We start from the raw sequence: 20,070 nt of genomic DNA, 5'->3' as shown, positions 1-20,070 counted from the left end.
GGGATAAATAGACCCAGCATTCCACCGTGTCTATGATGACACCTAGGTGTAATAACCTTGTTGTGGGGACCAAATGGTTCTTGGAGAAGTTCACCGAGAACCCGTGATTCTGGAGCAGCATTATCACCAGTTCGAGATCTGCCTGAGCAGCCTGGATCGATGATGACTGGATTAAAATGTCGTCCAGGTAGCAGTGGACTCTGACTGGCACCATTCTCAGGTGAGCTGCTAGAACCGCCAGGATCTTGGTAAAGACCCTCGGAGCTGAGGATAGGCCGAACGGGAGTGCCCTGTGTTGATAATAATGTCCCCTGTGGGCGAATCTTAGAAACCGGCGGTGGGTGAGAGAGATGGGGATGTGGAGGTATGCTTCCATGAGGTTGATAGACGTCAGGAAGTCCTCCCTTCTTACGCTTCCCAAGATGGACTGGAGCGTTTGCATCTTGAATTTGTGGTATGCAAGATGATAGTTTAATCCTTTTAGATCCAGGATGACACCTTGGGGACGACAAAGAGGATGGAGTAAAATCCCTGACCTCTCTGATCCAATGGCACCAGTTCTATGGCCCGAATGTTTAAGAGATGACCAATGGAATCTCGCATTAGTTTTTTCTTTGTTGGATTTCTTAGTTGGGGACAAGAAATGAAGTGATTCGGGGGGTTGGAGATGAACTCCAGGGACAGTCCATGATGCACGGTGTTTAGGACCCATGCATCCGTGGTGGTGGCTTCCCACTGGCAGACAAAGAGAAAGAGTCTGCCCCCGATGGGAGGATCCGCCTGAGAGTCACCTGGATCGGCGGAATGGGAGGCTGCTCCCGCGAAAGGGCTGTTTGCCCTGAAATTGTTGTCTGGGTCTGGAAACCTGTCTGTCAGACTGTCTGTCCTGTCTGTCTTGTCTGATAGGGAAAGAACAGTTGGGCTGGGAGTAGTTGGATCTGGCTCCAGTGCAAAAGGGCTGCCTCTGTGAGTAGGTGTTGGGAGTTTGTCCGACCGTTTAAGGAGGTGATTGAGGACCTTACGTTTATCCTTATTTTCAGTGAGGTAAGGATTCAGAGCTTCACCAAACAATTTCCCTCCCTGATAAGGGGCTGGTGACAAACTCCATTCGGACTTGGCGTCAGCGTGCCAGTGTTTCAACCAGAGCATACGGCGGCAAGTGACGTTGGATGCCATGGCTCTGGAGGAAAATCTGGCAGCCTGAAGGGTGGCATCGGAAGCATATTCTGTAGCCGCCACCATCTTACTTAGATCTTGATGCGTGCGGATATCCTCCGCCAGTATCCTGACCTGAAGCTGTCTAAGCCAGCGGAGAGCAGACCTGTTAAAAAAGGATGCAGAGGTAGCTGCTCTGATAGCCCACGCCGCGGCTTGATGTGTTCTACGGAAAGAGAGCTCACATTTACGGTCCTCAGCCTTGAGGGCCTCAGAGATGTCACCAGGAATGACGGTTGGAGACACAAGGAGTCCTAAAGGTTCATCTATCGCGGGTACATCCAGAGCCACCTCCAGGTCCTGGGCCACGTTATAAAGTCTTTTCTCATTGCTACTTGGAAGGGGAAAAGAGGCCAGAGATACCCATTGCTTTCAGACCGCGTTGAGGAACATGGGAGGGCAAGGAACGCGGTATTGTGTAGTTACCAGTTTGGTGAAATTCGGATCCGCCTCCAAGTCTGGAGTGACTGAAATTGCTGGCGTGGAAGGATCGGGTCCGAGATGTGTTGTAGAAGTGGCCTTGCAAAGCAGGGGCACAAAACAGGCAGGGTTAAAGAGACCACTAAGTGATGGTGTCTCAGGGGAGGGTTCCTCCTCCTCAGACATCAGAATCTCCAGATCAGCCTCGTATTCATGAGATGACGAGTCCCCAGAGTAAATGGACTGCGAAGGGGAAGAAGGCGCGTGATAGGACTCAGTAGCCGGCTGGTGGGTAGGTAGAAAGGTGACCACGGGTGACCTAGCCGCTTGCGATCTGGTCTCAAGAGCGCACTCTACCGCCTGTGCAATCATCTCAGCTAGGCGGTCCTCCGTGGGGAGGGGGACCGGTTCACTTGGCCTAAGCCCGGCCGCAGTGGAGGTGAAAGTAGCTTCAGGGGCCACGTGTTGAGCCTGTGGAGCGGAGGGCTGAGTGATGGGATGAACCCTGTCCGTGTCCCCCAGTGCAGGAGACGGGAGAGGTTCCCCTGTTGACCATATCCCCAGTGGAGAAGCGGAGGGCCCCAGGGGCAGATCAAAAGAAGGCACTTCGGCTTGTGAGGTCTCCAACCTGGCTAGCTTCTTTGCTTTAGAGAATTTCTTCTCTAGGGCTTGGTGTCTCCTGGTGGCCTGTTTTTCAGCTCCCTTGGAGGTCTTTGGGCCTTGGCTGAAATCTTACCTGCAGCCTCTTGATTAGAGGATTTGCGGCGTTTTGCAGTCGAGGAGGATGGTAAGACGTCCTTTGTGGGGGGCCTAGTATCCTCCATCCTCGGGTAACACAGGAGCATGATGGGGAACCCCTGGTATCCGGAGACTGCTATTGGTTGGATAAGAACAGGCACAGTATAGGGGACACCTGGTATCCAGACAGAGCTGTTTGTGTGGATAAGAACAGATGCACGATAGGGGGCGCCTGGAATCCAGATAGAGCTGTTGTGTGGATAAGAACAAGCGCACGATAGGGGACGCCTGGAATCCAAATAGAGCTGTTAATATGAGTAAGCCCAGGATCCCAATGGGGTAATCCTGATTTTCAGGGAGACCTGGAGACACCAAAAACCCAGAAATTGAATCCAAGGAGATTAAATGCACGTGAAAGAAAGGAACAAACCAGATAGAGCCAAACCAGCTAAACAGGCTGTGAAATGGGTATATCACAGACCAGAGTGGCTGTGGAGGTGAATACTAACTGAGGCCTGACAGGCCTTGGAATGGAAGAATCTGAAATGGATTCCTACACGGGGAGTAGAAGCCCTGGGTGAGACACAAAATGGTCACCCCTGGGGAAAAGAAGAAACCCTGAATGGCACACAAAATGGTGGCCATTATCAAAATGGCAGCCACACACCCCCCTTGAAATTTCTCCAAGATTTCAGCCCTCCAAGTACCTTATCCTGTTGTCTCTTGGGATCCAAGAAAACGAATTGGGATGCATGGGGGGGGAGGAAGGAGCCCCTTCCTCCGTTGAATCACTTCACAAGGTCCTCAAAATGACGGTCACATGAGGGGACTGATGCAAGGCCTGAGCACTGGAAGAGTAAGACTGAGGCCCTGCGGCCCAGAATGCAGCCAGTAGTAAAGTTGGGCAATCTGATATTCAGCAATCCCTCCGCGCCGTTCCTTGACAAAGGAGGCTGTAAACCCCCTATTTTTCGGTGTGCCTCTTCAAACAGCCGCCGCGCAGCTGATTTGCGGTCGCTTGAGGGAAGCCACGATCTCACTTAGGAGACTGCAGCCAGCGACTCCCACCAGCAAGGCAGCAAATAATTGGGCTGTCCTGATCCGCAGCTCCGGAAAGCCGAAAAAAAAAAAAAGGAAAATATCTCAAACGGAGCTCCCGGACGTTTGCTGGCTCCAAAGGGCTTCCTTTGCCTGCGTGCACGTGTGGGGACTGGAGCTGCAGCCGCAGACTCCGGTAGGATTAAGGAAGCAGAGGGACAAGCAAAATGCTCTTTTTTGGGGACCTAGAGCAGCCCTGATCCCAGGGCTGTCCAGGAATGAGCAGGGAATCAGGAGATGGAGGGGTGGGGAATAGCTTTCCTCTGTCTCCAAATATTACAAGAACGGAAAGGAGAGAGATTGTTCCTCAATCAGGATAAATAATAAAATGGAAGAAAGGGAACAGAAAGCTGAATCCAGCGCTGCTCAGTAAACTGTGGCCTGTAATGGAAAAATCCACCAATGGAGACTGTACCTGTCTAAGAGCCAAACTTGCAGGTCTGTACTGGGCAAGATCAAGTCGAGACTGGGACACTCTAGCCCAGGACAGGCATTGCAACTTTGGCAGACTTGATCTGATTGGGCAGGAACATAGTCTAAACCCATTGGTGGATTATCCATCTCCAGTGCTGGAGAACACTTAAGATTTTTCTTAGATGTCTCAATGGTCAATAATTTTCTCTTATCTAAAAGTGTTGCATATTAAAGCTCTGTAAAGCAGCATATAATCAAAGGGGAAGCATCTTATCAGATGTTAGTTTTCTTGTGTCAAATATTCAAAAATATAAAATAATACAGAACCTTTGTTTAATGACTGCCTCATTTAGCAACCATTTGCAGTTACAGTAGTGATGAAGAAAGCTAACTTTATGACAGGTCTATAAAGCAAAGGAAAGCTGAAAAAAAGATTGTAAGCCCAGTCATGGTTTCAACTAACAACCACTTTGCTTAACAACCAAGTTGCTGGTCCTAATTGTGGTTACTAAACTAGGATTACCTATATGGGCTATTCAAAATAATTCATCCAATTTCAAAGCTCTTTAGGCCCAGTTTCAACTTGCTCCCTACATGATTTCATACAACCTGGCTAGAAAGACAGGGAGATGTAATGTCTTCCAAAAGAGATTTAGAACAGGGAGATTATATCAACTACATTATTTACTATTTAGTGTATGGCCTGCCAGCAATTGCTGCTACATCTATTACTAGATACTACTACATCTACTATTACATCTATTACAGATATAGGCTTATGCAAGAAAAATATACATACTTAAAGACTGGTCTGGTGATGTGCACTATTTGATTCTTTCTCCATCTAGAAACACAACCTACTTCTAATGCCACATTAAATATCAACTACAGAATGTGTGAGTAAACTTTTAACACTGCCAACATGAGGGAACAATTGCAGGTTAAATATGCTTTATCAATCCAGCATTTAATGAGAATGGAGAAGCTCCAAACCTCCTTTTATCAGATTTATAAAATTAGGTGAAAGAGTTGTAGATGTCATGGCTATCAACCAAATGGATCTCCAAAAGCTGCAGTTTCCATATAGTTCGGCAGATTATACAACTGCAGAAAAGAAACTAGTAAAGACTTTACAGTGCTGGTAGCTACTACTGCTACCCCATGCCACCAACAAAGATTAAGGATTTTAATTCAGCTGTGGGCCATTGCTGCAGTACTTGATCATTCTAACACATGAAGTTGTCTCAAACAAAATTATCTACAAGCCAACAAATCTGCTCCACACAACCAGAAACACATAGAGATTTATAAATCAATTATTCCAGGATGTAAAGTACTGCACACAACAGAGTAAAATCAATTGTAACAACAAAATCAAAGCAGCATTTCAACCGATCCTCTTCTGTAATAAACTTAGAGAGGAAAAAGCAAGGAAATTGTCAGGCACGAACAACCAGACTCAACACATAATAGAGTTCAAGCTAACTACTTTATTGTTGTTGTTAGTTGCAAAGTCATGTCCGACCCATTGCAACCCCATGGACAACGTTCCTCCAGGCTTTCCTGTCCTCTACCATCTTCTGGAGTCCATTTAAGCTCATGCCTACTGCTTCAGTGACTCCATCCAGCCACCTCATTCTCTGTCATCACCTTCTTCTATTGCCCTCAATACTTCCCAGCATTAGGCTCCTCTCCAGTGAGTCCTTTCTTCTCATTAGGTAGCCAAAGTACTTGAATTTCAACTTCAGGATCTGGCCTTCTAAAGAATAGTCAGGGTTGATCTCTGCCAACAAAAGTATGTATAGTCAAGGCCATGGTTTTCCAAGTTGCAATGTATGGCTGTGAAAGTTGGACCATAAGAAAGGCTGAGCGCCAAAGAATTGAGGCCTTTGAACTATGGTGCTGGAGAAGACTCCTGGGAATCCCCTGGACTGCAAGGCGATCAAACTGGTCAGTCCTAGAGGAGATCAACTATTTTATTATGTTCTGCCTACTGATACAGAAATTTCCTGAGACTGACAACCTTCTCTTGGGAACAAATAGATAATGATCCAGGAACTTGGGGGCAGAAGTGGGTCGGTCTTAGCCCTTTCATGATGGCACAGTGACTCCAGGCTAACTTCATGTTTATACTCTCTTCTCTCCCTGATGATTCTAGGATAACTTGCTGCAGGACAACTCGTCGTGGGACACGATGGTGGTGGAATAGAATCATTAAAAAAGGATATCAAAGGAGGGGCAAAATGAATGTGAATGACAAAAATTAAAGTATTTTTAATATTTTAAATAATTAACTCAAATTGTCGAATTGTCACGCAGCAAGTTGGCCATGATGAGTTGGCCAATGGGAGAGACTATACCTGCCTAGGAGCCAAAGTTGAGACATCTATATTCTGGGCAAGATCAGTCAAGACGTGAGTCGTGATCCAGGACAGGCGTGGCAACTTTGGCTGACTGATCTGATTGGGCAGGAATACAGTCTCAACCCACTGAGTGGATTATCCATCTCCAGTGCTGGAGAACATACCTGGAAGGGCCATTTTCACAATTATTCTATTTTTATTGAAAGTGCCATAACAACTAACTATACAGGTAGTCCTTTATTTTTTACAACCGGTTGCTTAGTGGTCATATGACTGTAATATACCATAGGGTTTTTTTCCCCCAGCAAACAATGGCATTCACTTAACACCGCAGAAAAGGTGATAAAATTGGGCTTAATTATGTGATGACTCACTTTATAATCAAGATTTACAAATGAAATTGTGGACTCAATTACAGCCACAAGTCGAGGACTAACCTCAACTTTCTAAATTTTCCTCTAGAACAGGTCGGCAGATCTAGACTAACGAACGGACAATTGTTGAAAAGGGGCATTGGTCTTACCTGAACACCTTTCTCAACATGACGATGGAGAATCCACCAATGGCTTTTCTTCATCTTCTGCCTGTAGACTAGTCGTCCAATTTGCTCCGCCTCTCCTCCAGGGACCTCCCTTCCGCAGTCTCAATGAGGTGAGTTCTAGTTCAGGGTAATTGTGAGCTGGCTGCTCTTCAATATTACTACTACTACTACTACTACTACTACTACTACTACTAATTATTTCTATGTGGCTAGGAGGAAGGACTGAGCTAGTGGAGTTGAGGTTGTTATTGGCCAAACTCAATCTCTCTCAGCTGGATTTCTTGGAGACTGCCCAAAAACCCCAAAAAAACAAACTGCGCTTGTATTCAACCGAATACGATCAGCGTGAGCTGCAAGGAAGCCGCGGAGCTGCAGGGAAAACTCCACAAATCAACTGATCCTCGGGAGGGAGCTGCAGAGTCTAAAAGCCCTCCGTCGACCAGCTAATCCCCGGTTTCAGTCAATGGAAAAAAAACAAGAGCCTCAAAGTCTTCAGTTGATTTAAGGTAAGAGCCTTTGAGAGCTGTGTTATTCTTCCGCAGTTCACTAGCTTCCGTGTGTGTCGCAGAACGTTTAAATGGAGTGCCCGTGGATCAGCTGGGTTCACGCATTTCCTACGCAGCTTGCCGGCTTCCGTATGATCCGTGGGAGGTTTAAATTGCTCACTGATCAGCTGTGCAAAGGATTCTGAATTTGTTTCGGCTATCCTGGCTAGCCCTGTGGGAGAAGTGGGTTGGGGGGCAAAGGAGATTGTCTCTCCCTTTGTTCAGGGTCACACTTGGTGACCGGAAAATGGTGTCCGGCTCCTTGTTTGTCCGGCGATCGGCTGGGCTCTGGCCAGCCTTGTGGCTGAGCTGCGATCCGGCAACAGAAAGGGCTCAAACGAACAGCTGTTTGTTCTTTGCAGTCCCCCCCTCCCCCCGGATTGACCAAAATATCAGAAATATATGACCTTAAAGAAGAATCAATTCAGGAGTCAAGAATTCAGTCTAATCGGGCTCAAGACTAGTCGAGACTGGGGAACGGAGGTCCCAGGAGGAAAGGCGGAGCAAATTGGACGACTAGTCTACGGGCAGAAGACGAAGAAAACCCATTGGTGGATTCTCCACTCGTCATATTGGAGAAAGTGGATATACAACTGATGATAAACCTTCTGAAGGGCAAGGAGAGAAATTGAGACCAATTTGCAAAGCAAAAGAAGAGCACACATTGTCCCAAGGAAAAGGAAGAAGCAGCTTAAATGAATTGACGATCATATTTAAAATCATAAGGCAAATATCAAATAGCTGCCTCCTTCGATAAAAAAATGCCAAAAGTACTAGGCTGAATAAGTGGAAAAAGTAGTGAATGTTTAAAGATTAGCTTCCTTGCCAAGAAACACACAGCCCTGCAACCGGATTTCTGTGCCGGAAACTATAATGATGGTGAAAGCAAAGAAAAAACTGCCAGTTTGGGAAGACCAGTGTTTCTCAAATAAAACTGAACAAGTACCACCTACACTAAATGGAGCCCAGCTGTGATGTTCCCTGCTCCTAGTGTGTCTGCCTGATTAGAGAGTATGATTTAGACTAAAATGACAAAGCTCCAATAATCAATTATGAGGAAAAACACAGCTCACGTGTGTTCTTACTTATGTGTCACTGCATACTAAACAGCACCAGCATTTTATATGGAAATAATTGGGGACAATAAAGGAATACTATCAGTTAACCACTATGCAAAACAAGCATTAGTGTCATTGTTCCACAAAAGTTCCTTCCGCTCTAAAACAGATTTCATCCTCATTAGTCAGGCATTATTATTTCCTATATTTCCCGTACTTTACAATACAGGTAGTCCTCGACTTACAACAGTTCATTTAGTGACTGTTCAAAGTTGCAACAACACTGAAAAAAGTGATTTATGACCGTTTTTCACATGACCGCTGCAGCATCCCCATGGTCATGTGATCAAAATTCAGATGCTTGGCAACTGATTCGAACTGATGACGGTTGCAGCCTCCCAGGGTCATGTGATTATCTCTTGCGAGCTTCTGACAAATAAAGTCAAAGGGGAAGCCAGATTCACTTTAATAACTGTGTTACTAACTTAACAACTGCAATGATTCACTTAAAAACAGTGGCAAAAAAAGTCGTAAAACTCATTTAACAAATGTTTCACTTAGCAACTTAAATTTTGCGCTCAGTTGTAGTCATAAGTTGAGGACTATCTGTAATCACTACATACATGCTATATGAAAGTGCATCTTATTCTAGGGCAGGGGTAGGCAACCTTGGCTCTTTTATGACTCGTGGACTTCAACTCCCAGAATTCCTGAGCCAGCATGCTGGCTCAGGAATTCCGGGAGTTGAAGTCCACGAGTCATAAAAAAGCCAAGGTTGCCTACCCCTGTTCTAGAGTTTTAGTAAAATAATTTTTTCAGCACAGACTAAATGCTTCATAAGAGGTTTCCCAGCAACTTGCTTAAAAATGATGCTCACCCAGTTATAGGCCATTCAGCTATGCCAACACAGTAATAATTCATTATATATTTTTAAGTTGAACACAAAGGCCTTGAAACTAAGGAAAGGTATACTGAAACACATTTTCTATCTCCCCACCCCCACTCTTCTATGTTACCCAAAATGTCACTCGAGATGATTAGGGACTGCCTGAATTTAAGCAATTTTGCAGAAAGCAAGCAAGCACTAAATAGCATTGTTGAAAACCAGGTCAGAGAATACTGTGGCTGCCAGCATACAAATCAGAAGCAGCAAAAACAGACTTTGAATGTTTTTCACTTCATTAAAGACAGACATCTTTACAGACAGATCTCTGAATGCACATTCATACTGTACCCTAGGAAAAGTGTTCTGTTAATAATCACGATAACAAGAGCATTGAAAGAATATCTGAAGGACAGTGGAGTAGATTCACTGAAGCTAGTATACCAGGAAGGTTTACTGAATACTGGAGAAACCAAACTGGCCTACAAGAAAGGCCAAATGAAGAACAGAAAAGAGGCATGGCAAGGCAAAGTATTACATGGCCAATGCGTTTTAAAAAAAATAGCAGCAAAGCAGGTAACAAGACTGGGCCATGGCTAAGAGCAGGAAAGTTGAAGAAAGAGATAGAGAGGCTAATTCTGGCTACATAAGATCAAGCCTTAGAACAAACGCATATAAAGCCAGAACTGAGAAGACAGCAAACAGACTGCAAATGTCTCCTCTGCAACAAAGCTGAACGAAAAGTGGACCACGTAGTTAGCTGCTGCAAGAAGATCACACAGACTGACTACAAACAACGGTGTGAGAAAATAGCAACAATGGTGCACTGGATTATTTGTAAGAAGTACCATTTTCCTGCAAGCAAGAACTGATGGGATCACAAAATAAACAAATAGAAAATGAAGAAGCAGAAACTGCTCTGGAATTTTAGCAGTCAAACAAACAAGTGCCACATAACACCCCAGGCTTAACAATTGTGAATAAGAAAGACAAAAAAGTCTGGATAGTGCCCACTGCAGTTCCTAGAGACAGCAGAATTGAAAAGAAAGACCTGGAGAAAATCACAAATTATAAACACCTGCAACTAAAAGTAGAAAGACTGTGGCAAAAGAAAGCAAAAACAGTACCAATAGTAATTGATGCTTTGGGTAAAAACCCAAATCATCTGGAACACCACATGAACACCATTGGCATTAACACTATCAGTCAATGCCAAAAGGCAACTTTACCTGGAACAGCTTACATCCAGGGACAATACCTTTAACACCATCAAAGAATAATATCTCCCTATCCCAGGTCATGGGAAGGGCCCAGTATCAAATCCAGTCTAAACATCTGGATGACTATGTGATCAACCATAATTGGAATATTTTTACTACAATGCAGTTATACAATGTATATCTGTACTGCTATTCTATCACATTTAATCTCAACTGAAACAATTTACAGAAAATATATAGCTACTGTGTAAATTATCTGAAATGCATAAATCACTGCCTGTAATCCATAAGAGAAACAAAAGGGGTGTCCCCTAAAGATATTTAGAGCCATTGTTATTCAAACTATCATTTTATTATGTTTTATTTACAAGATATGGGCTCAACTTCAATTACCTTGTGTCAACCTAAATAATTTCTGAATCTAATCTGAGAAAACAGATTGTGATATCATATGTCATAACATCTCCACTTAATCCTGAAATTCATGTGCTTAATTATTCAAAGCAGCATACTGTAATAAGAACATACATCATAAACTTGTTGAATCATATTAATAATACTTCTAGCCCAGTAGTTCTCAACCTGTGGGTCGCGACCCCATTTGGAGTCGAACAACCATTTCACAGGGGTGGCTAAACAACGCAGTCCGCCATTTTTTCCCCCTTTTCCTTAGCTGTGCTACTCCCTTTTGAAAGCTACTCCCTTTTGAAAGCCAATAGAATAGACTCTCTTGAATAGAGTCTAATTCTATTGGCTTTCAAAAGCCAATAGCAGGCGCAGGGAGGGTTGCTGGCGCATGTGGGGCCCGGCGGGTGCCTTACCTCCCTTGGGCTGGGCCAGCTGGTGGCCCAGCCGGTGGTCGGCCTGCTCTGTTTCTGCCGCTTGCCAATTATGTCTTGGCCGGCGCAGGGGGCGGCACCATGCATGCACGGCGCTCCCGGGCAGGGAAAGTCCTCGACTTACGACCGGTTGGGTAGTCTTCGACTTATGACCGGTTGGGTAGTCCTCAACTTATGACCAGTTGGGGGGTCACGGCATTAAAAAGGTTGAGAACCACTGTTCTAGCCTATTCTATCTCTATCCTATTGGATTAGATGTAAGCAATCTAAATTCTGAGATTATACCACAAGCAGGAAAAGATCTAAGTGCTTTTTCAATATCATACATAGTTTTATTATCTCCTTTTATCCATTCTTTTAAATAACTGCAGCAACTAAAACCAACAGCACAGGAACAGTCTTCAACAGATCAATGTCTTACATAGTTTGTAATAAAGACAATTCACCTTCAAAGCTTCAAGAAGGGATAAAGCAAAATATTTCAACAGATGATAACAGAAGCAAATGTCATTCTGAATTAAATTCAAGAAGCAATGTTCTCCTTACACAGCATAAATGTAAAGATTTGGGGTTAAGTGTTCAAAATTATTCAGCCAGAGAAGTTCACTCTCCAATTCTGCATTAATCACTGCCTTACACAGGAAAGAAACAAGTTCAGAAGTAATCACATGTTCTGGATATAACAGACTATCACACCATTCTACAAGTCATTGTTTTGGAACAAGAACATTTCCAGAGATGCTCTATTGGGATCACGTGATGTTATGATAGCTATGAGAGCAAGTGAAGAGGCAGATGAGATTGCTCACTGTAATCTTGTACCTTCATGACATCAAGTGAACCTTGAAAGAATGAATTCATCCCCATGTATAGCACTAATAGCAGTCCTTACCAGAGAATGTTAGAAAAAATTACCCACTGGATGAATCAGGCAGGAATCACCACAGATAGTATTTTGAACTCAAAGGCCTATTTATCTCACTACAATAAACATATAAGTTCCTGTTTGCCTCTGCGGCCACTGCAGATGTTTGGAAGGCGACTCTGTCTTCCACGTCCGATTTTCTTTCTCTGGGGGACCCTGGAAAAGGTTGAAAGTCGTCCTGTAGGGGCGACGAGCAAGAGGAGACCCTGCCTGATCTCGGGAGGGTGGGAGCCCTCCCGCTTAATCCAGGGCAGCCCTCCAAACTGGCGGAGAAAAGACCGGCCATGGCAATATGGCTCGTCATTAGGCTGCAGACAGCCGAAGTCAAATCTACTATCAAGCACTCTGAAAGCAAAGCAGATGAAACTGGGTGAGAACTGATCTTCTCTTTACCCAAAATGCCTTCTTTTCCTGTAAAGGCTGTTTGAAATATTTTCCCCCTGTGAGGAGAGAGGGAAGGGAATTTCTGTCCCACCCTCTAAGAATAGCAGCATCTGACTACCCAGGGGAAATCAAAGCATTAAAAAGAACAACTTTAATCTAATTGGATGTATATGTTTTGAAACTTGGGGACTAAAAGTTTTCCTATTTCTATTGGAAAGTTTTGTTTTTACTCACAAAAAAGAAATAATTGGGATTTTAAAAACTCTAAATAATTTGGGACTTAAAAAACTCTAAACTGCATTGGTGGCATCTGGTGGTGAAGCTTCATATTGCAATTTGTTATTTCCTAAAAAGAGACTTGGCTCAAAGCCCAGACTCGGATAAGATTTTCCCAACCTTGGAGCCACTTGTGAGAAGATTCAGCTGTAAGAGAACAGCTGGGCAGCAAAATTGGCTTACTTGAACTGTGACTGTAAACTTTTACTGACCTTTGCTTAACAAATAACTTCTACTAGAAAGACCATTTACAAACAAGTGAAAGATGGATGAAGACGAGAAAAAAACCCTTGCTATGATGAAAGCAATACGTGAAAGCATTCTTGCAGCTTGTGATAAAATAAGACTGAAAATAAAAGACCAAGATGCCAGCTTAGATACACAAATCCAAATTTTGACCATAACTAAAGAACCAACAATGCAGAAGAAAATAGAAGAAGCGGGACAACCAAAGATGAAAACAGAGGACTCCACTGATCATCAAGTACACTTGACAGAAAATCCAGAAAAGGAAGCGACAACATGGGAAACGGAAATGACTTTCTGTATAAATCAGAAGAAGTTTGAGAAAAAAATGGAACAGACTGAAGACAAATACATTAGAGCAAATAGGGGAACTGGAATAACAGGGAGACAATTTAATGGATACAAATGGGCTAGTTCTCTCAAAAAAATGGTAATCAAATGGTCTTTAATTCAAACAACATGTGTAAGAATAGAGGGAGATCTATTTGATGATTTAAAGGCACTGATAGGGAAGCCTAATTGGCAAAGGAAGAAAGCTAGAATAAGTTTGAAAAAATCAGGACTTTGACTCATTAGAGGGGATTTTATATTGCCAATAAGAGAGTTAAAGGGAAATGTGGAGATAAAGGGAATTTTGATTTTTAGATTTATAATATTTGGAAACTAGTTGAAAATAAGGATTTTATCAGTGAAGATAAATTCACTGATAGAAATTAAGTTCCATAATATTAGCTCTGTTCTTCAAAATTACTTAGACATTCACCAAAGCAAAGCTAAACAATAATCTATATTACCACTTAAAATAGGTTATTACACTGTGCCACAATAAAAGTTTAGCCTCTTCTATAACTACTACGGTTCAAATCCAGTGCTTGCTCTGAGTATTAAATTATTTAATTAACAAAATTTACTTAATAAAACAAAGCCACCTCTAACTTTTGCAAGTAACAGGAGATAAGGAGAACTTCAAGGGCTAGCTGAACAATAGGGAGTCCATGTTTGAATGGAATATAACCTCTCTGCAGATTTGACCAGCAAATAATATTTTCTAGTAATCACAATGCATAATGAACTTAATGAGCTGTATGATGAATACTCAAATCTAATGAAGCATCTTCAGTCCATCTAAATAGGCAGATACATGGAAATGCTAGACTCAACTAAAACAATGATGTGCCAAAACAAGTATGATTGAGGAATTAAATGTACTGCAAATCAAGATAAGAAAACCTAGATATACTTTCCAAATTGTCCTCTGAACTATAAAAATGTTCCCCAATAAGACTGATGAAAACCAGCTGTTCAGAATTCAATACTTTTATGTTATAAAATAAGAGATGAAAAGGAACACTGTGAGAAGTGTGTGAAGCGTGTAAGTATATCTGGGAAAGTTTATTTATTTATTTATGAGACTTATATACCGCTTTAAATGCAAGCACTCTCTAAGCGGTGTACACCAGTAAGCAATGTATATATATATTTACATTGCCCCCAACAATCTGGGTCCTCATTTTACCTACCCCAGAAGGATGGAAGGCTGAGTCAACCTTGAGCCGGTGAGATTTGAACCGCTGACCTGCTGAACACAGTCAGCTAAAGTGGCCTGCAGTACTGCACCCTAACTGCTGCGCCACCTCGGCTCAGTTTCTCCATTCTATAGTTTCTGTTCTATTTGCTGCTACTTCTCTTGCTAATTTCTCCACAATGGAGAAATTTTGGAACCAAGAGAATTACAATACAACTTTTGATAACCATCTGATCGCTAATTTAAGCAACGCGGCTGCTTACATGACCTGGAAAAACAATGCAGTAGGCTTTTAATTAGTTGTGCTGGAATTGAGGAATATATTAACAAAACAACAGTATTCAAACTTTAATTCAATATATTGATGCCACTGTGATGTCTGTGCCTACTGGGAACAAAATTTCTGAGAGGGGAACAAATAGTTTCTTTATATTTTTCCTCTCACACTAACCAGCAATAATGCTGCACTCCTAATCTACTGAGAGTAGAGACAAAGTCTTATTTCACCTGAGCTCAACTCCAGATGATTATACTGCATTGACATGCCCATGTATTTTTCTGGGCAATAACATGGAAGTGGTTTGTCATTGTCTTTTTCTGAGAAATTCTTTCAACTTCCCTGTCTAGTCTAATCCCTGGGATTTCCTGTTGGTCTCTCACCCAAATATTATGTCTCACTCTGCTTAGCTTTTCAGGATCAACCAAAATCAGCCAGCAATATGAAAATGAGAACAGCTACCACAGGTAGAGATCTTTCAGGATTAACTCATACACATGAGTACTAGTTGTAAACAATACCATGAGGTGGTACTGTAAGTTATTGCAATGCATTCTACATAGGGTTATCTTTTGAAGAATATCTGGAAGATGCAGCAGGTGCTGAATGTGGCAGTATTGGGGCTCATCTGGGATTGCATATATAATACCTTGGCTACATGACCTGCATTGGGTGCCAATTTGCTTCCAGGTCCAATTCAAGGTGTTGGTTATTACTTTTAAAGCCCTACATGGCATGAGACCAGGTTACTTGAGGAACTGTCTTGTTTTAATTACATCAACTCATCCCACCTAATCAGGCAAGGAGGGTATATTGTGGACCCTGTCAATCAAAGCATTTTTATTGTCAGGGTCTAAGAAGAGACTTTTCTCAGCTGTTTCTTCCATCCTATGGAATATCTTGCCCCTGGTGGGTGAGGTAGGCCCCCATTCGGCTGGCCTTCTCTAGATGAGGATCAAGACCTGGCTCTGCCAACTAGCATGGGGATCTAAAAGTGTCATGGAACCTTGGGGGTAGTTGAGGAATTGAGAATGTTCCCTCTGCCTTTTTAACTTTTTTATTAAATTAAACTTATTAACTTTAACTTAATAAAAACTTAACTTGTTTTTATTCCTGTTTTAAGTTCATATTTATTTATCTCTCATTTAAATGGCTGTGTGGCTTTTTATTATAAACTGGCCACAATCACTTAGGTGAGATGGGTGGCGTATCAGTTTGAGAAATAAAAAAAATAAATGTTATGAAAAGATTCATGTTAGAGATGGCTGAAGGCTACTTCTTCTTCTTCTTCTTGTGCCATATCCATTATTGGACATTGGCGATCATGTTGCCGATCTTGTTTTTATCAGCAGCCGCACAAAAAAGTGCTGCTGAGTTTTGTCCAAACCAGTCCCTTAGATTTTGAAGCCATGATGTTCTTCTTCTGCCTGGACCTCGTTTGCCTTCAATCTTTCCCTGGAGGATTAAATGGAGTATGCCGTATTTTTCTGGGTGTCGCATCACATGTCCGAAATATTCTAACTTTCGTTTTTTAATTGTTTTGATGATTTCCCTTGGCTTTCCCAAGCAGCTTATCACCTCCTCATTTCTCATCTTGTCAACCCAGCTTATACTAACAGCTGCCTGTAAATTCACATTTCAAATGCTTCTAGTCTCTTCAGGTGGCCTTCTGTCAGAGACCAACTTTCTACTCCATAAAGCAAGATAGAAAAAATATAACATCTGACAAGCCTGATTTTCAATCTTAGGCTTATGTCGTGACTGCAGAAGACCTTTTTCATTTTGAAGAATGCTGTTCGAGCTTTCTCTATCCTGGTCTTTACCTCAGTGGTCATGTCCCAGCTTAAATCCCTGTTAGAGAGACACTTTGCAGCTGCTCAAAATGCTGGCAAGTGCTCTATTCCAGAGATCCCCAACATCTGAGCCACAGCCCAGCTGGGCCACACAAATGGTGGCAGAGAACTCATATCCCCACTTGCGTGAGCAGTGAGTGAGTACATGCATGCGCACTCCATTTGCATGAGCGGCGGGCGTGCATGCATGCCGCTCACACAAATGGAGCTGCACACACAAACGCCAGTCGCTCGAACTGAACCATCCCCTCTCTACCTCCCTGCCAGCCACAAAACTGGAAAGTTTGAGGAACTCTGCTCTATTCCAATCACGTGACCTATACTAGAGTACATCCATCCCATCCTAGGCCTTTCAATGCACAAGCATCACACACACCAACACAACACAAAGGGAGAGTCAAACCCAGATAGATGTAACATGAAAGTGTACATAGAAAATATACAGCTATCTCTTCAGGCCTCTGCTGGTAAGTGTTGGAAACAATTCCAGAAATTTGGCATGTGATTCTTATGCCGCTTTTCTTTAAGCAGGAAAAGTCCCAATTGACTGAGCCACACATCTAGGAAACACATTTTTCCCGACTCAATATTTTTACCTCAATTTCTTCTAAAGAACTGTGGAAGCTGATCTGCAGTATAGAACTGCTTCAGTTGGAAAAAGAATGATCGAGTTACTAAATAAAATAATATTTTAATACTAAAATGACATTATTTATTATCCCACCTTTATTATTTTTATAAATAATTCAAGGTGGCAAACACTCACAATACTTCTTCCTTCTATTTTCCCCACAACTCTGTGAGATGAGTTGGGCTAAAGAATGTGACTGGGCCAAGGTCATCCATCTAGCTTTCATGCTTAAGAAGGGACTAGAACTTACAGACCTTGGCTTCTAGCCTGGTAACCACTAGACCAAACTATATTCATCTCTCATATTTCCAATCTAGTCCTCTCATAATGCCCCAATTCCTGGCTAAAGCTTCATTCATCCAAGCAAGCCAGCAATTTTATTTGTGCGACGTGTGTTGTATCATTAATTCAAGGAACTGACACAGGATCCTGAAATCAAAGTCAAGTACAGATTTGAGATACTACTTACCTTGTGGCTTTGAGTTTGAAGCTGGCCACGGAGAATACTTAACTGGATCGTTTCCATTTACTCCTTGAACCACTTCATTGCAGATGCTTGGCTTGTACAGCCTAGTCGTACTGTTTAAAGAGTAGGTTGGAGTAACTAAGATCTTTGGACACGTACTGCCACCTGTAAATAGAAAAAGCTGATGTAAACATGGCTGAGTATAAAGACCACCTTCCTGATTCATTGCACAAACCAAATGTGCAACTGGGTATGTGTGTTTTCTGTTCAGGGATCCATAGCAAAGTGATAAACATCATCATCACCATTCTCCCTCACCTAAACATTCTGCAATGAGCAAAAATACAGAACTACTAGCAGAAATAAGTTTATCCATTTATGAATTTATGACACTTAACACAAGATTACTACCGTTAACAGTTATGCCTCCAAATCCCAGTAATTTTATTTGGATACAATGTCAAAAAAAAACCCTAGTTTTCATTTTGTCATAAATATCCAGTGCACAATTAAAAGTCACCAATTCCTATTTTAATTGCTTATATCCTAAACCACAGGTTGGCAACCTGCGGCTCCGGAGCCGCATGCGGCTCTTTGAGCCTTCCCCTGTGGCTCCCAGCCTCCTCTGCCTTTGCAGAGAGAGACAGAGACAGAGAGAGGCAATTGCACTTCCCTGCTCCTCTCTCTCTGTGTGTGTGTCTGTGTCTGGATGTGTGTGTGTGTGTGTTTTGTGTGTGTGTGTGTGTGTGTGTATGTGTAAAAGAGAGTGCACTCACAGTGTTCTCCGAGGAGCTGAAAAGCTTACTGGGCGGAGCTCCTCCCTTTGCTGCGTCTCTGCAGGAAGCAGGACGGGCAGGAGAGAGCTAGCTAGCCCAGCTAGGCTGACTCAGGAATTCTGGGAGTTGAAGTCCATGAGTCATAAAAGAGACGAGGTTGCCTACCCCTGAGCTTGTTGGAGAACAGCTTGAAGCTTGCCAGGTGAGCAGCAGATAGGAGGGGGGGGAGAGAAAGAGAGAGAGAGAAAGAGAGAAAGAAAGAAAGAGTGGGGGAAGAGGAGTGGCAGACCAAGGGCAGATAGAAAGGGAGGGAGAGAGAGAGACAGAGAGAGAGAGACCCTTTTGACATCTAAAATGAAGATAACACTGCATATATCCTTTTTTTACCTGTGTGTGTATGTAAAGTAGTCTCTTGGTGATCATTGTTTTAATAGTATGGATATTCCCAAGAGTCATATTTTTACTTTTATTTTTAATGTGTATATATACATATACATATACATATACATACATACATACATACATACATACATATATATATATATATATATATATATATATATATATATACACACACACACATATATACACACACACACACACACCTATAATAAAGGTAAAAAAGGATATATGCAGTGTTATCTTCATTTTAAATATCAAAAGGGTTTTGCGGCTCCCGGTGTTTTGTTTTTGGTGGGAAACTGGTCCAAGTGGCTCTTTGAGTGTTTTGGGTTGCCTACCCCTGTCCTAAACTATTCACTTCCTTCCATCTCAATTCCAAAGCCACACATAATAACATTCAAAGGTTTCAGATAGCAAGCCAAAGAACCATTACATCAGTTCAGCCAAGGGAATACTGTACATTTGGTTGGGTTAACATTATTAAGGAGGAGGAGGACTTAATTTTTTAAAAAAGTCCGAATGAGTGCCAGTTATTAAGAAAAAAAACAAAACACAAATACAGCTGTGAAAGCAGAGATGAGATTGCCATGTGATGCTCTGGGACTACAGCTGCAGAATTTGGCTAATGAGAGTCACAAAAGGCCAGGGCAGCGTGTACTTCATATTTCCTAGCAGCAACATCAAAAATGTGTCATGCCAATGACTATGATTTAATAATAAAAACTAAATAGGCAGCAGGCAGATTATGAAATGTTAGTCATATTGAAATTGGAACCTCAAAATGTAAGGAAGTTATCCACTACCCTGACTAAATCATGCTTAAACTGATTAATAGTGAAAGGTATACAGAGGGAAGGGAAGGGAAGGGGAAAGGGGAAGGGGCAGGGGAAGGTAGGGGAAAGGAAGGAAAGGGAAGGGAAAGGGAGGCGAAGGGGAGGGGAAAGGAAAGGAAAGGAAAGGAAAGGGAGGGGGAAG

The 20,070-nt window shown here is 42.5% G+C and overlaps 1 protein-coding gene across 4 annotated transcripts in view; it reads right to left on the bottom strand.

Moving 5' to 3' along the window:
* The window catches only part of FGD4 (FYVE, RhoGEF and PH domain containing 4), a 136,220-nt gene that overhangs the window by 42,676 nt on the left and 73,474 nt on the right, over window positions 1-20,070 (bottom strand). For all 4 annotated transcript variants that reach the window (XM_039342322.1, XM_039342324.1, XM_039342325.1 and 1 more), the window contains exon 2: window positions 17,921-18,082. In XM_039342322.1, the coding sequence (XP_039198256.1) occupies window positions 17,921-18,082 (162 nt within the window). The remainder of the gene's footprint in view (window positions 1-17,920; window positions 18,083-20,070) is intronic.

The sequence above is a fragment of the Crotalus tigris genome, unplaced genomic scaffold (assembly GCF_016545835.1).
Source record: "Crotalus tigris isolate CLP2741 ecotype Arizona unplaced genomic scaffold, ASM1654583v1 scf7180000017789.496130, whole genome shotgun sequence".
Lineage (NCBI taxonomy): Eukaryota > Metazoa > Chordata > Lepidosauria > Squamata > Viperidae > Crotalus > Crotalus tigris.
The sequence above is the reverse complement of the archived record's forward strand: the minus strand, read 5'-3'. Positions and strand labels throughout refer to the sequence as shown.